This window comes from Gadus morhua, unplaced genomic scaffold (assembly GCF_902167405.1).
Source record: "Gadus morhua unplaced genomic scaffold, gadMor3.0, whole genome shotgun sequence".
Classification (NCBI taxonomy): Eukaryota; Metazoa; Chordata; class Actinopteri; order Gadiformes; family Gadidae; genus Gadus; species Gadus morhua.
The window spans coordinates 1971-15381 of NW_021964002.1; the positions used below are offsets into that span (position 1 = coordinate 1971).

Here is a 13411-nt window from a genome sequence, read left to right on the forward strand (position 1 = left end):
GTGGTGTTCAGTCTGTTGTGTGTTGTGTTGTTCAGTCCGTTGTGTTGTTCAGTCTGTTGTCTGTTGTGTTGTTCAGTCTGTGTGTGTTGTGTTGTTCAGTCTGTTGTGTGTTGTTCAGTCTGTGTCTGTTGTGTTGTTCAGTCTGTTGTGTATGGCGTCACATTAGTGCCATAATTCACTAATGTGATCAAAGATGCATTCGGGCGTATTACATTATTCCACACGCGTAGATATTAACTGCGAGCGCGCAAATGATCTCTGCGCGCGCAAAACAGCCTCTTGCGCGCGCAAATTACCTCAGCGCGCGCAAACAGCCTCTCGCACGCGCAAATTACCTCAGCGCGCGCAAAACCTCTCGCGAAAGATGTTTTTACGCTCTCGCTCGAATTTAATTTTGGCACTATGGGGGAGGGAACCAAGGCAGGGCGGGCTTTCCTATGATTGGCTGTTTCTGAAGCGCGATATTTGATTGACAGCCCTCCTCAGCTCTCCTCTCATTCAATTCTGAATTGTACAGTTAATGGCTGAAACGATAGTTACTTATTGTAACTCTAGATTCTATGAGTATAGGGGCAGCCTTTTAAGGCTATCGATATTGGGTTATCCCTAGGCGTGAGCCGTAGCACTGAAAATTTGTAATCCCCCCACCAACAGCGTGGGCCTCAATAACGTCCGCGTGCGGCGTGCCTCAACGACGTCCGCATTTCGCAGATATAGCCGGGCGCCGGCGGACGTTCTGCTCCCAATAAACAGCTTTTCTTCAGCTATTTAAAGGACAATGAGGCCGACACTTCAAAGGCTGCGCCTATGCTCATAGAATCTGGAGTTACAATACGTTCAGCCATTTACTGTACAATTCAGAATTGAATGTGAGGAGGGCTGTCAATCAAATATCGCGCTTCAGAAACGGCCAATCACGTTTGGCCGTTTCACATATCGCCCTGCCTTGGTTCCCTCCCCCATACTGCCAAAATTAAATTCGAGCGAGAGCGTAAAAACATCTTTCGCGAGAGGTTTTGCGCGCGCTGAGGTAATTTGCGCGCGCGAGAGGCTGTTTTGAATGCGCTGAGGTAATTTGCGCGCGCGAGAGGCTGTTTTGCGCGCGCAGAGATCATTTGCGCGCTCGCAGTTAATATCTACGCGTGTGGAATAATGTAATACGCCCGAATGCATCTTTTATCACATTAGTGAATTATGGCACTAATGTGACGCCATAGTTGTGTGTTGTTCAGTCTGTTGTGTGTTGTGTTGTTCAGTCTGTTGTTTGTTGTGTTGTTCAGTCTGTTGTGTGTTGTTCAGTCTGTTGTGTGTTGTGTTGTTCAGTCCGTTGTGTTGTTCAGTCTGTTGTGTTGTTCAGTCTGTGTGTGTTGTTCAGTCTGTGTGTGTTGTTCAGTCTGTGTGTGTTGTGTTGTTCAGTCTGTTGTGTGTTGTGTTGTTCAGTCTGTTGTGTGTTGTGTTGTTCAGTCTGTTGTGTGTTGTGTTGTTCAGTCTGTTGTGTGTTGTTCAGTCTGTTGTGTGTTGTGTTGTTCAGTCCGTTGTGTTGTTCAGTCTGTTGTCTGTTGTGTTGTTCAGTCTGTGTGTGTTGTTCAGTCTGTGTGTGTTGTGTTGTTCAGTCTGTGTGTGTTGTGTTGTTCAGTCTGTGTGTGTTGTGTTGTTCAGTCTGTTGTGTGTTGTGTTGTTCAGTCTGTTGTGTGTTGTGTTGTTCAGTCCGTTGTGTGTTGTTCAGTCTGTTGTGTGTTGTGTTGTTCAGTCCGTTGTGTTGTTCAGTCTGTTGTCTGTTGTGTTGTTCAGTCTGTGTGTGTTGTTCAGTCTGTGTGTGTTGTGTTGTTCAGTCTGTTGTGTGTTGTGTTGTTCAGTCCGTTGTATTGTCTGTGAACCACGTCTTTGTTTGGGACAGAGGCAGTAGAATGTGATCCTAACAGCGTCGTTCCCCCCCCCCCCAGGCCAGCGGAGGAGCCCACCACCTGGGGGGGCTACCTGGGCAAGGTGCTGATGGCCTCCACCACCTACCTGCCCGCCCAGGTGACGGAGATGTTCACCCAGGGCCGAGCCTTCGCCACCGTGAGGCTGCCCTTCTCCGGACACAAGAACATCTGCGCCCTGGCCGTGTGAGTGCACGCACACGCACGCGCACACATGCACACACACACATGCACACACACACAAACGCACACGCGGTGCCGTCCAGAGCCCTGACTGTGTGTGTGTGTGTGTGTGTGTGCGTGTGCGTCTGACTGTGTGTGTCCGTAGCATCCAGAAGATCCCGCGGCTGTTGGTGGCGGCGGCGGACGGCTACCTGTACCTCTACAACCTGGACCCCCAGGAGGGGGGCGAGTGCACCCTGATGAAGCAGCACCGGTAACACACACACACACACACACACACACACACACACACACACACGCACACCTACACACACACACACACCTACACACACACACCTACAGACACCTACAGACACACACCTACAGACACCTACAGACAGACAGACACACACACCCCTACAGACAGTGACCCGCTGCCCTCACCCCCTCTGTCTGTCTGGCGGGGGGCGTTACCATCAGGGTCTGACCCGCTGCCCTCACCCCCTCTGTGTATCTGGCGGGGGGCGTTACCATCAGGGTCTGACCCGCTGCCCTCACCCCCTCTGGTTTCAGTCTAGACGGCAGTACTGAGCCATCCAATGAGATCCTGGAGCAGGGGTCACATGACCGGCCTCTGGCGTGCCAGACCTACAGCGGGGCGGTCTCTAAAGGTAACCACACCCACACCTGGGACAAGGCCCGCCTCCACAGTACCGTCTCCCTCCCTTGACCCTGAACTCTGGTTTCCAAGGTTACTGCGATGAGCCGGGCGCGGTCGGAGGGGCGGGGCTGGACGACGACCTCAACGACCTGCGATTGGACGAGGAGAACGAGCAGCCGCCGCTGATCCTGGAGACGGACTGAGCGGCGGCCGCAGCCACCAATCAGAGGGCTCCCTCTGGTGCTGCCGCGAACACATGGACTCACGGGGGGGGGGTCCGGTCACAGCCCTCCTGGGAGGGGGGGGGCATCTCAACACCATGCATTCAAGAGGCTGTAATCCCATCCCCCCCCCCTGCCACATCCATGTCCCCCCCCCCCCCCTCAGGGTCGCCTGCGCAGGTGACCCTGAAGCTTTGCATGTACATGTGCCAACCGCTGCTGATCCCCCAGGGAGCGACCCCCCCCCAGTGGGGAGCGACCCCCCCCCCCCCCCAGTGGGGAGCGACCCCCCCCCCCCTCTCAGACGCGTCACATGTTCCCCGTCCCGGAAGAGCGTCCAAGTGCCTCTGCCCTGTTGCCATGGTTTCACTGATTTGAGGGAGGGGCTGTTCCCCCCGCCCATTGGCTAAAATAAACGCTGTTTTTTTTCTCCTGTTTTTAATCCTAACGAGCGTTTTGTTTTTAGAGCGGTCGGGCAAACCCTCCCCCCCCCCTCCTCCCCCTCCTCCCCCCTAGAAGAGGTGTGTGTGTGTGTGTGTGTGTGTGTGTGTGTGTGTGTGTGTGTGTGTGTGTGTGTGTGTGTGTGTGTGTGTGTGTGTGTGTGTGTGTGTGTGTGTGTGTGTGTGTGTGTGTGTGTGTGTGTGTGTCTTCAGCATGTACATTAGCAAAACATCTAGGAAACTCATTAATACATTTCACTCGTTCATTATGGACCCCCCCCCCTCCCGGGAGCTGCATTCTCATTGGTCAATGCTGACCGTGCCCATCGTTTTTCTTAATGACCATAACCAACTGTTAACCAATCATATGTCACGCATTAGCAGAAGTGAAGCAGAGGAAACCTGCATGGAGGACGGTCAGGTGGGGGTGATGGCGAGGTGGGGGAAGCTGGCCAATGAGGGCGGAGAACAGCTCTCCGGTGCTGAGCTAAACTATAAGCGGCAGCAGCGAGAGCAGAGAGCTCCTCCCCTCCGCCCTGAAGGGGTTCATCTCCCAGATGCATTCTGGGACATCAAGTGCAGTTTTCTTTTGCCTGTGCTTTGAGGGAAACGCACATGGGGGCCAGAAGGTTCCAGAACCTTCCTATGAAGCTCCTGGTCATGTGTGGGGGGTGGAGTCTTAGGAGGAGGAGCAGCGGACTGGAGAAGTGATGTTTTCTAATGATTTTGTACAAAACAATGTGAAATGTCCATCCAAAAGTATAAAGGAAAATAAAATCCAAATCCATGTGGACTGTGGCCTCTGAGTCGTTTGTGTTCTAAAAAACAAAAGAAATTATTACATTATTGAACTACAAAAATATATAAATTAGTTATGAAGAGGCCCACCATTGTTTTTTCTTAATTATCGGCGCCACCCCCCCCCCCCCCCCGCTGCTCGGTAGTCCTGTCCAGGTCAAAATTTTATGTCGAGTCGCGTAGGGCACCGAAACGGCCAGCGCCGGCCCTGATGCGAGATGAGGAATCTGTATGCACAACGCCCTACGTAGGACGGGTTGAGACTCTGATTCAAACCAACCAGGAGCTTCAACTGTACGCATTGTTTAGGAACGCTCAGCAGGAACACAACCACACACACAGATGTAGATCTCATGGTTAAAATTGTCATGAATAAAACATTTTATCTTCTGCATTCCCACTTCCTTCAGCTTTTAATGATTCCGGTATATTTTCATTTTGTGAGATTAGTTTGTCTTGCGAAGATTTAATAAACTATCATTGCTCACCTTTATTCTTCACCCTAATACTTGTCTTATCATCTTTCGAATCCATCTGAATTATTCAGTGTAAAATAAACTCAGGTAGCGTTCTGTATAATTGGCCATCCCTAAAGTGCAGCGTGTGGGTTATAGTGGCCCCCAGTGGTGAGGCTGCAGATTGCAATCAACTGAATTCAAACTGCTCCTTTTAATTGGGCCTCTCTTGGGCTCCGTGTGCGTGGGCGTTGTGTGTGCTCGTGTGTGTGTGCTCGTGTGTGCCTGGAGGTATTATTAAATACTAAGTCTGTCTCCATAATGGGAATTCTCTAAGTAGCTGTGAACACACTCACTGGGTCCCAAGGGTGCCTGCTGCACTTATGAATGTCACACACACACACACACACACACACACACACACACACACACACACACACACACACACACACACACACACACACACACATACACACGTGTGTCTGTGTGTGTGTGTGTGTGTGTGTGTGTGTGTGAGAGAGTCACCAGACCACATTCTGGTGTTTCCTTGCCGTCCTCCACACCTCCACCTGTGCTGTTGTCTGTAGGACACACACCAGGTAGAGGCCCAGACGCTTGGCATGCTGGGAACCCACAGGAAGTCGTCCACTAGTCTCCTCGTCTCCTCGTCTCCTCGTCCCTGTACAGTGAACACACGGAGTGCCCCTCCTTTAGGGAGCCTGACGGGGGACACAGATCCCTGTAGTGCAGTGAGCCGTCCCTGGGTGGGTCCTGGGGGGGTCTGCTGGGGGGTCCTGGGGGGGTGGGGGGTCTGCTGGGGGGGTTCCAGTTAGGGTGGAGGGGCTGCTGGGGGGGTCTGCTCAGGGGTCCTGGGGGGGTCCTTGGGGGGTCTGCCCAGGGGTCTTGGGGGGGGGGGCGTTGTCCCCCTGCCCCCCCCCCCCCCCCCCCCCTGGACCCTGCCCCCCTTCTCAGCGCTGAGCTCCTCTCCTTACTCTCTTTTTAACGGTTATGTTTGTAGGATAAGGTGAGTAAAAGGGATGCATGAAGCCAGGCCTCATCGGAATAACATCCGTGGATTCCATGTGAATTGATTTATCATTGTTTTGTGTTGTTTGATCACAATCAGGAAACTTTTCTATGTCCGTTTCGATTGTCATAAATGACTGGAATTGCAATGCTGGGCAAAATAATGTGGAAAACAGAAACATTTCTCCGGGCACACCCACGCTCGCCGTGGGCGAGCACGTATATCCGTAAGAACGTGTGACGTCATGACGTTTTGAGCCAGCCCGAAAATGTTGGGCTGTGTTGTTGGGTTTCGAAGGAACGGACGACATTGCGATGAAATAACACATTTATACCCGTGAATAAGACGAGCGTGAACCATATATTTTTATATTGTTGTTAGTTATCTTCCGACTGAGTTGGGAAACCGTGTCTTCGACCGCCGCTACCGGGGAGTTAGTCTCGTTTCCCGGAGTGATGTCCAACCCCGGGACCCGGAGGACCGGGTCCAGCATCAAGATCCGTCTGACAGGTAAGATACCCGTGTTACCCCACAGGTCGGGTTAAAGTCCGACTTATTGTTCACTATTATCACACGTATTCCCCCACACGATCCCACGGCGGGTGTCTGGTCGCCGGGGTCATTCCTGCGGTGTCTGTGAATCCTCTGGTGCTAAACATCCGGTTGTTGAACACCAACACTGTAGCGCTGCTAGCCGTTAGCTGCTAGCAGTTAGCGGCGGCGCTAGCTCCCGACCGGGGCTCCTGGAGGACGAGCCGGGGCTAACGGCATCCAGGCTGCCGGTCCTCCTGTGAGCCTGTCTGCGTGCTAACTAGCTGTTAGCAACCGGAGCCAAGGATCGGTTCCTTGTCCCCGTTCATCCAGGGCTCCATAGTCCGGTTCGCTGCTTTGTACTCGTTCTTTATACACCTTTAGTGACCGCTCGAGTGAAGCCTGGTTCATCTGGTCAACTCAACTGTTGAGCACGGGCCTTTCTGAGGAGCGATATCTGACATGGTGGTCTGAGTGATCCGTGTCATACCGGGGCCACCGGTGGCTTATAACCAGAGAGCATGAACCGTGTTGTGTATCCGCTCAGACGCTCCTGGATGATGAAAAGGGGGAAGAAGGGGGGGGGGGGTACACAGACACCCTGACACAGATGGGGGGGGGGGGACACAAACACCCGGACACAGATGAGGGGTACGCAGACACCTGGACACAGCTGTGGGGTTCACAGACACCCGTACACAGATGGAGGGGGTACACAGACACCCGGACACAGATGGAGGGGGTACACAGACACCCGGACACAGATGGAGGGGGTACACAGACACCCGGACACAGATGGAGGGGGTACACAGACACCCGGACACAGATGTGGGGTACACAGACACCCGGACACAGATGGAGGGGGTACACAGACACCCGGACACAGATGGAGGGGGTACACAGACACCCGGACACAGATGGAGGGGGTACACAGACACCCGGACACAGATGGAGGGGGTACACAGACACCCGGACACAGCTGGAGGGGGTACACAGACACCCGTACACAGCTGGAGGGGGTACACAGACACCCGTACACAGCTGGAACAATGGTTTCCAGTGTAGCCTCTGTTGTAACCCCGCTGGGCCCTCAGGAGCCGCCATTCAGATGGAAATGTCCCCACAGCGCCACTTGCCAGACGCCTTGACCGCTGCGCCCTAGGTTCACAGCGAACACAAAGTATACCCGGGACCGCGGCTTCATATTCCTAGCAGTGGTTGGTTGTGCGTGAAGGCCGATGAGTGTTACTGTAAGGATGGACTGTTACTTTGAGGGTTGAGTGTGTTACCGTGAGGGTTTACGGTGAGGGCTGAGTGTGTTACGGTGAGGGCGGAGTGTGTTACGGTGAGGGCGGAGTGTGTTACGGTGAGGGCGGAGTGTGTTACGGTGAGGGCTGAGTGTGTTACGGTGAGGGCTGAGTGTGTTACCGTGAGGGTGGAGTGTTGCTGTGAGGGTGAGGGTTGAGTGTGTTACCGTGAGGGTGGAGTTTTACGGTGAGGGTGGAGTGTGTTACCGTGAGGGTGGAGTGTGTAACCGTGAGGGTGGAGTGTGTTACCGTGAGGGCTGAGTGTGTTACGGTGAGGGCTGAGTGTGTTACGGTGAGGGCTGAGTGTGTTACGGTGAGGGCTGAGTGTGTTACCGTGAGGGTGGAGTTTTACGGTGAGGGCTGAGTGTGTTACCGTGAGGGCTGAGTGTGTTACCGTGAGGGTGGAGTGTTGCTGTGAGGGTTGAGTGTGTTACCGTGAGAGTGGAGTTTTACGGTGAGGGTGGAGTGTGTTACCGTGAGGGTGGAGTGTGTAACCGTGAGGGTGGAGTGTGTTACTGTGAGGGTGAGGGTTGAGTGTGTTACTGTGAGGGTGGAGTTTTACTGTGTGCTGATCGTGCTCTTAGGTTTGGCGCTCTGTGTTGCACAGGTGTCCGTCCGTCCTATGATTTAAATCAGATTACGGACATTAGTCGTTCCTGACCGCTGCTCTGGGGGTCATCTTGAGTTGTATTGTGTGTGTTGTCCACAGTGGGATCCCCAGTGGTTGGTTAGCTTCGTAGACCGGTGCGTTTTAAGTCCTGCTCTCTGCGGCGGAGGTTATCGCCCCGAGCAGAGCCCCTCCCCCTCTGCATGTAGGAGTGGAATTCTTATTGGACGAGGAATGTTGGATGAGCCAATGGGAGCGCGTCGCTGGTGCCCGTCGCCTTGTGTTTAGTCTGTCAGAGCGGGGCTGGTTGGCAGCGTTCAGACAGCCCGGCGTTCAGAGCCAGACGGCTGCAGGCCCCACATTGTTGTGAGCAGCAGACGCTGTGGTCGTCTGACAGCCACACACGCGCTGTTTTGTCTGTCCGTATTCCGGGCGTGATGATATGTTTAAGTTGGTGGTGGGTAGGTCTGGTATGAGACAGAAGAACTTTATGAAAACATGTTTGAGGCCCTTTTGGTCCCCCTGGCTTCATCCTGAGTCCTCTGTCTTTATGTATTTGTAGAGTTTCTGAGTACACAGTAAAATAAATAATCATAATAACAAAAATAGCAATGAAAGTGACGTCCAGGTGTGGAGGAGAGAGGATCGCTAGTGAGAGAGGGCTGCCTGACCAGAGGAGATCAGGGACTGGTGAAGTAGCACTAGCTCTGTTTAATTAGCTAGTGCCCCCCCCCAGTGACGAGCCCCCATACAAACACAGACGCTACGTGACGTGTTTCGGTCACTCATTAAAAGGACACCGTCAGGAGATAGTTCAGCCATTGTTTTTGGTTTGGCTCTAACTTAACCGGTAATGTTTGCTTGGTGGGGTTGGGAAGTTGGCTTACATTTAGTGCTTGGCTTGCATTGTGTGCTCAAACCCCTTAAGTGTGTGTGTGTGTGTGTGTGTGTGTGTGTGTGTGTGTGTGTGTGTGTGTGTGTGTGTGTGTGTGTGTGTCACTGAGTAGGTGGGTATGTGGCTCACGCTGTCCGGCCCTGGGTCTGGTGAATGAACAGAGTAGCGTACGTTGCCGCTGGGATAGCGTCCGTCCCACGTCAGCCCTGATCAGCGGACGTACTCCAGATGTTTTGATGTTCATGAGGAGAGGACCCTCATGTTTATGCAGCAGCTGAGATGCGTTAATCCTGACCTTTCCCCGAACCCGTCTCAAGAGAATGACGGGATTGTTTTGGAGAGAAAAGTGGCATTTGAACGACTGCTGGAGTAAGTTGAATTATGCGTAACGCAGGCCATATATTATATGTTGGGAGTAATTAAAATGTTAAACAAATGATTCAACAGTGTTGGCAACAAGTGAAACACAGTTAAAATATAAGTGTTCTATGAGCCTCTTGAGGCTGTGACAGATGATGAAGGTATCTGATGATGAGGTGGTGTCCTCATGGAGAGAGAGAGAGAGAGAGAGAGAGAGAGAGAGGGGGGGGGGGGGGTCTTGAAGGAGCATGTGAGGGACTCTTCCTCCTCTCATATTCCGTCTTCCTCCCGCTGCGCCATGGCGATGAGATGCTAGCAAGGAATGTTTGAGTCACAAGCAGCACGACTGGAAGCGGAGGACATCCTGGGCCATTCTCCACGGGTTAATCACAGGAAGTAGAACTGGCCTCGCCAGACACAACCAGGCACCCGCAGCCACCACATCCTCCCCCGCCAGCGCACTGGCTGGCCCCACTCCCTGGTGCCTAGTAGGGAGGCTAGTGAGAGGGCTAGCTGGAGAGGAGAGGGCTAGCTGGAGAGGAGAGGAGAGGAGAGGAGAGGGCTACTAGGAGAGGAGAGGAGAGGAGAGGAGAGGAGAGGAGAGGGCTAGCTGGAGAGGAGAGGAGAGGGCTACTAGGAGAGGAGAGGAGAGGGCTACTAGGAGAGGAGAGGGCTAGCTGGAGAGGAGAGGAGAGGGCTACTAGGAGAGGAGAGGAGAGGGCTACTAGGAGAGGAGAGGAGAGGAGAGGAGAGGGCTACTAGGAGAGGAGAGGAGAGGGCTACTAGGAGAGGAGAGGAGAGGAGAGGAGAGGGCTACTGGGAGAGGAGAGGAGAGGGCTACTGGGAGAGGAGAGGAGAGGAGAGGAGGAGAGGAGAGGAGAGGGCTACTAGGAGAGGAGAGGAGAGGGCTACTGGGAGAGGAGAGGAGAGGAGAGGAGAGGAGAGGGCTACTAGGAGAGGAGAGGAGAGGGCTACTAGGAGATGAGAGGGCTAGCTGGAGAGGAGAGGGCTAGCTGGGAGAGGAGAGGAGAGGAGAGGAGAGGAGAGGGCTAGCTGGAGAGGAGAGGAGAGGGCTACTGGGAGTGGAGCTCTACTGGGAGAGGAGCTCTACTTTGAGAGGAGCTCTACTGGGAGAGGAGCTCTACTATGGTACCAGTGCCCAGAGCGTTTAACACATTGGTCAGCCGCGCGACTCATTAGCATATGCAAATGCAGCGTAGTTTAAAGAGGAAAGCCAACCGCTGGTGCGCAGCTTTCTGCAGCGCTGGGGGGGGCGGGTCCTGGAACAAGAGCCTTTCTGATTGGCTTAGTAAAGGGCCTCTCTGATTGGCTTAGTCATACGGATTAGCGCCACGTTTTGATTGTGTGTTTGAACATAGCCTCCATTTGTTTATTCCATTCCCCCCCCCCCCCCCTCCTCGTCCTGCTTGGAATGCAAACCCTGGCCAGCTCGTCTTAGCAGTCACCCCCCCCCCCAGACGGGGAAGGACTTCCACACTACCTCCAGTGTTTTATTGGTTCTGGGCCACTATATGCACCATATATTGATATACATGTTTATTATACATATATATGTACCAGACCAGAGAAGAGGTCCTCTACCAGCCCCCTGGGACCTGGTCCTCCAGACCAGAGAGTTGGTCCTCTACTAGCCCCCTGGGACCTGGTCCTCCAGACCAGAGAGTTGGTCCTCTACCAGCCCCCTTGGACCTGGTCCTCCAGACCAGAGGGGACCTCCTCTACCAGCCCCCTGGGACCTGGTCCTCCAGACCAGAGAGGAGCTCCTCTACCAGCTCCCTGGGACCTGGTCCTCCAGACCAGAGGGGACCTCCTCTACCAGCCCCCTGGGACCTGGTCCTCCAGACCAGAGGGGACCTCCTCTACCAGCCCCTTGGACCTGGTCCTCCAGACCAGAGGGGACCTCCTCTACCAGCCCCCTGGGACCTGGTCCTCCAGACCAGAGAGGAGGTCCTCTACCAGCCCCCTGGGACCTGGTCCTCCAGACCAGAGGGGACCTCCTCTACCAGCCCCCTGGGACCTGGTCCTCCAGACCAGAGGGGACCTCCTCTACCAGCCCCTTGGACCTGGTCCTCCAGACCAGAGAGGACCTCCTCTCAGAATGAGTCATTCTGGATCCCCAGTCACCTCATCAAGCTCCCTCCCTCCCTCCCTCCCTCCCTGCGGTCACATCACTCTGTCCACTCACTGAGGCTAATGCTATTTTCTCTTTCAGTATTATGTGCCAAGAACCTCGCAAAGAAAGACTTCTTCCGTAAGTTTCCCGTGGCGCTGCTCAGTTGTACGTTCCCCCAGCGTGTGTGTGGGGTTCCTGAGGTTAACCTCTGTCTCCCCAGGGCTCCCCGACCCCTTCGCCAAGGTGGTGGTGGACGGCTCGGGGCAGTGCCACTCCACGGACACCGTGAAGAGCACGCTGGACCCCAAGTGGAACCAGCACTATGACCTGTGAGCGCACACACACACACACACAGACACAGACACACACACACAGTAGCCTCAGAACGCCGCTCTAGCGAGCAGAGCTTTCTGACTCGTGCCTGTCTCACCCAGGGTTCAGTTAGACCTCGAACGGCAGTTAGAGTGTGTGTGTGTGTGTGTGTGTGTGTGTGTGTGTGTGTGTGTGTGTGTGTGTGTGTGTGTGTGTGTGTGTGTGTGTGTGTGTGTGTGTGTGTGTGTGTGTGTGTGTGTGTTCCTCAGCTACATTGGGAAGACGGACTCCATCACCATCAGTGTGTGGAACCACAAGAAGATCCACAAGCGCCAGGGGGCGGGGTTCCTGGGCTGCATCCGCCTGCTGTCCAACGCCATCAGCAGGCTAAAAGACACGGGCTGTAAGGACCTGTTACTACACCCAACCACACCCACTGTTACTACACCCAACCACACCCACTGTTACTACACCCAACCACACCCACTGTTACTACACCCAACCACACCCAATGTTACTACACCCAACCACACCCACTGTTACTACACCCAACCACACCCACTGTTACTACACCCAACCACACCCACTGTTACTACACCCAACCACACCCACTGTTACTACACCCAACCACACCCACTGTTACTACACCCAACCACACCCACTGTTACTACACCCAACCACACCCACTGTTACTACACCCAACCACACCCAACAACACCCAACGCCTTTACTCCACCCCCTGTTACTACACCCAACCTCACCCAACCACACCCCCTGTTACTACACCCAACCACACCCAACGCCTTTACTACACACACTGTCTGTTACTACACCCAACCTCACCCAACTACACCCAACGCCTTTACTCCACCCCCTGTTACTACACCCAACCACACCCAACTACACCCACTGTTACTACACCCAACCACACCCACTGTTACTACACCCAACCACACCCACTATTACTACACCCAACCACACCCAATGTTACTACACCCAACCACACCCACTGTTACTACACCCAACCACACCCAATGTTACTACACCCAACCACACCCACTGTTACTACACCCAACCACACCCACTGTTACTACACCCAACCACACCCAATGTTACTACACCCAACCACACCCACTGTTACTACACCCAACCACACCCAATGTTACTACACCCAACCTCACTCAACTACACCCAACGCCTTTACTACACACACTGTCTGTTACTACACCCAACCTCACCCAACTACACCCAACGCCTTTACTCCACCCCCTGTTACTACACCCAACCTCACTCAACTACACCCAACGCCTTTACTACACACACTGTCTGTTACTACACCCAACCACACCCAACCACACCCAACGCCTTTACTACACACACTGTCTGTTACTACACCCAACGCCTTTACTCCACCCCCTGTTACTACACCCAACCTCACCCAACTACACCCAACGCCTTTACTCCACCCACTGTTACTACACCCCCTGTTGATTGATTGATTTTTATTTGACCATTCTTGACACAAAAATATGAAACCCAACCTGTGCTATACATTATATCAATAAAGATAGTCAGGGAT

The 13411-nt window shown here is 53.7% G+C and overlaps 2 protein-coding genes across 3 annotated transcripts in view; both read left to right on the plus strand.

The window, feature by feature from the left end:
• Window positions 1–1943: 1943 nt before the first annotated feature.
• On the plus strand, window positions 1944–3462 carry wipi2 (WD repeat domain, phosphoinositide interacting 2; the record flags this gene model as incomplete). Its single annotated transcript, XM_030350096.1, is given in 4 exon segments — window positions 1944–2108; window positions 2251–2358; window positions 2658–2755; window positions 2836–3462. Coding segments are annotated over 4 exon segments (484 nt in total), but the record flags the coding sequence as incomplete, so codon positions are not given.
• A 2470-nt stretch (window positions 3463–5932) lies between these two features.
• smurf1 (SMAD specific E3 ubiquitin protein ligase 1) overlaps window positions 5933–13411 on the plus strand; it is a 30517-nt gene continuing 23038 nt past the window's right edge. For both annotated transcript variants that reach the window (XM_030350093.1, XM_030350094.1), the window contains exons 1-4: window positions 5933–6196; window positions 11620–11658; window positions 11741–11849; window positions 12102–12235. In XM_030350093.1, coding sequence (XP_030205953.1) covers window positions 6142–6196; window positions 11620–11658; window positions 11741–11849; window positions 12102–12235 — 337 coding nt within the window. In that variant the 5' untranslated portion in view covers window positions 5933–6141. The remainder of the gene's footprint in view (window positions 6197–11619; window positions 11659–11740; window positions 11850–12101; window positions 12236–13411) is intronic.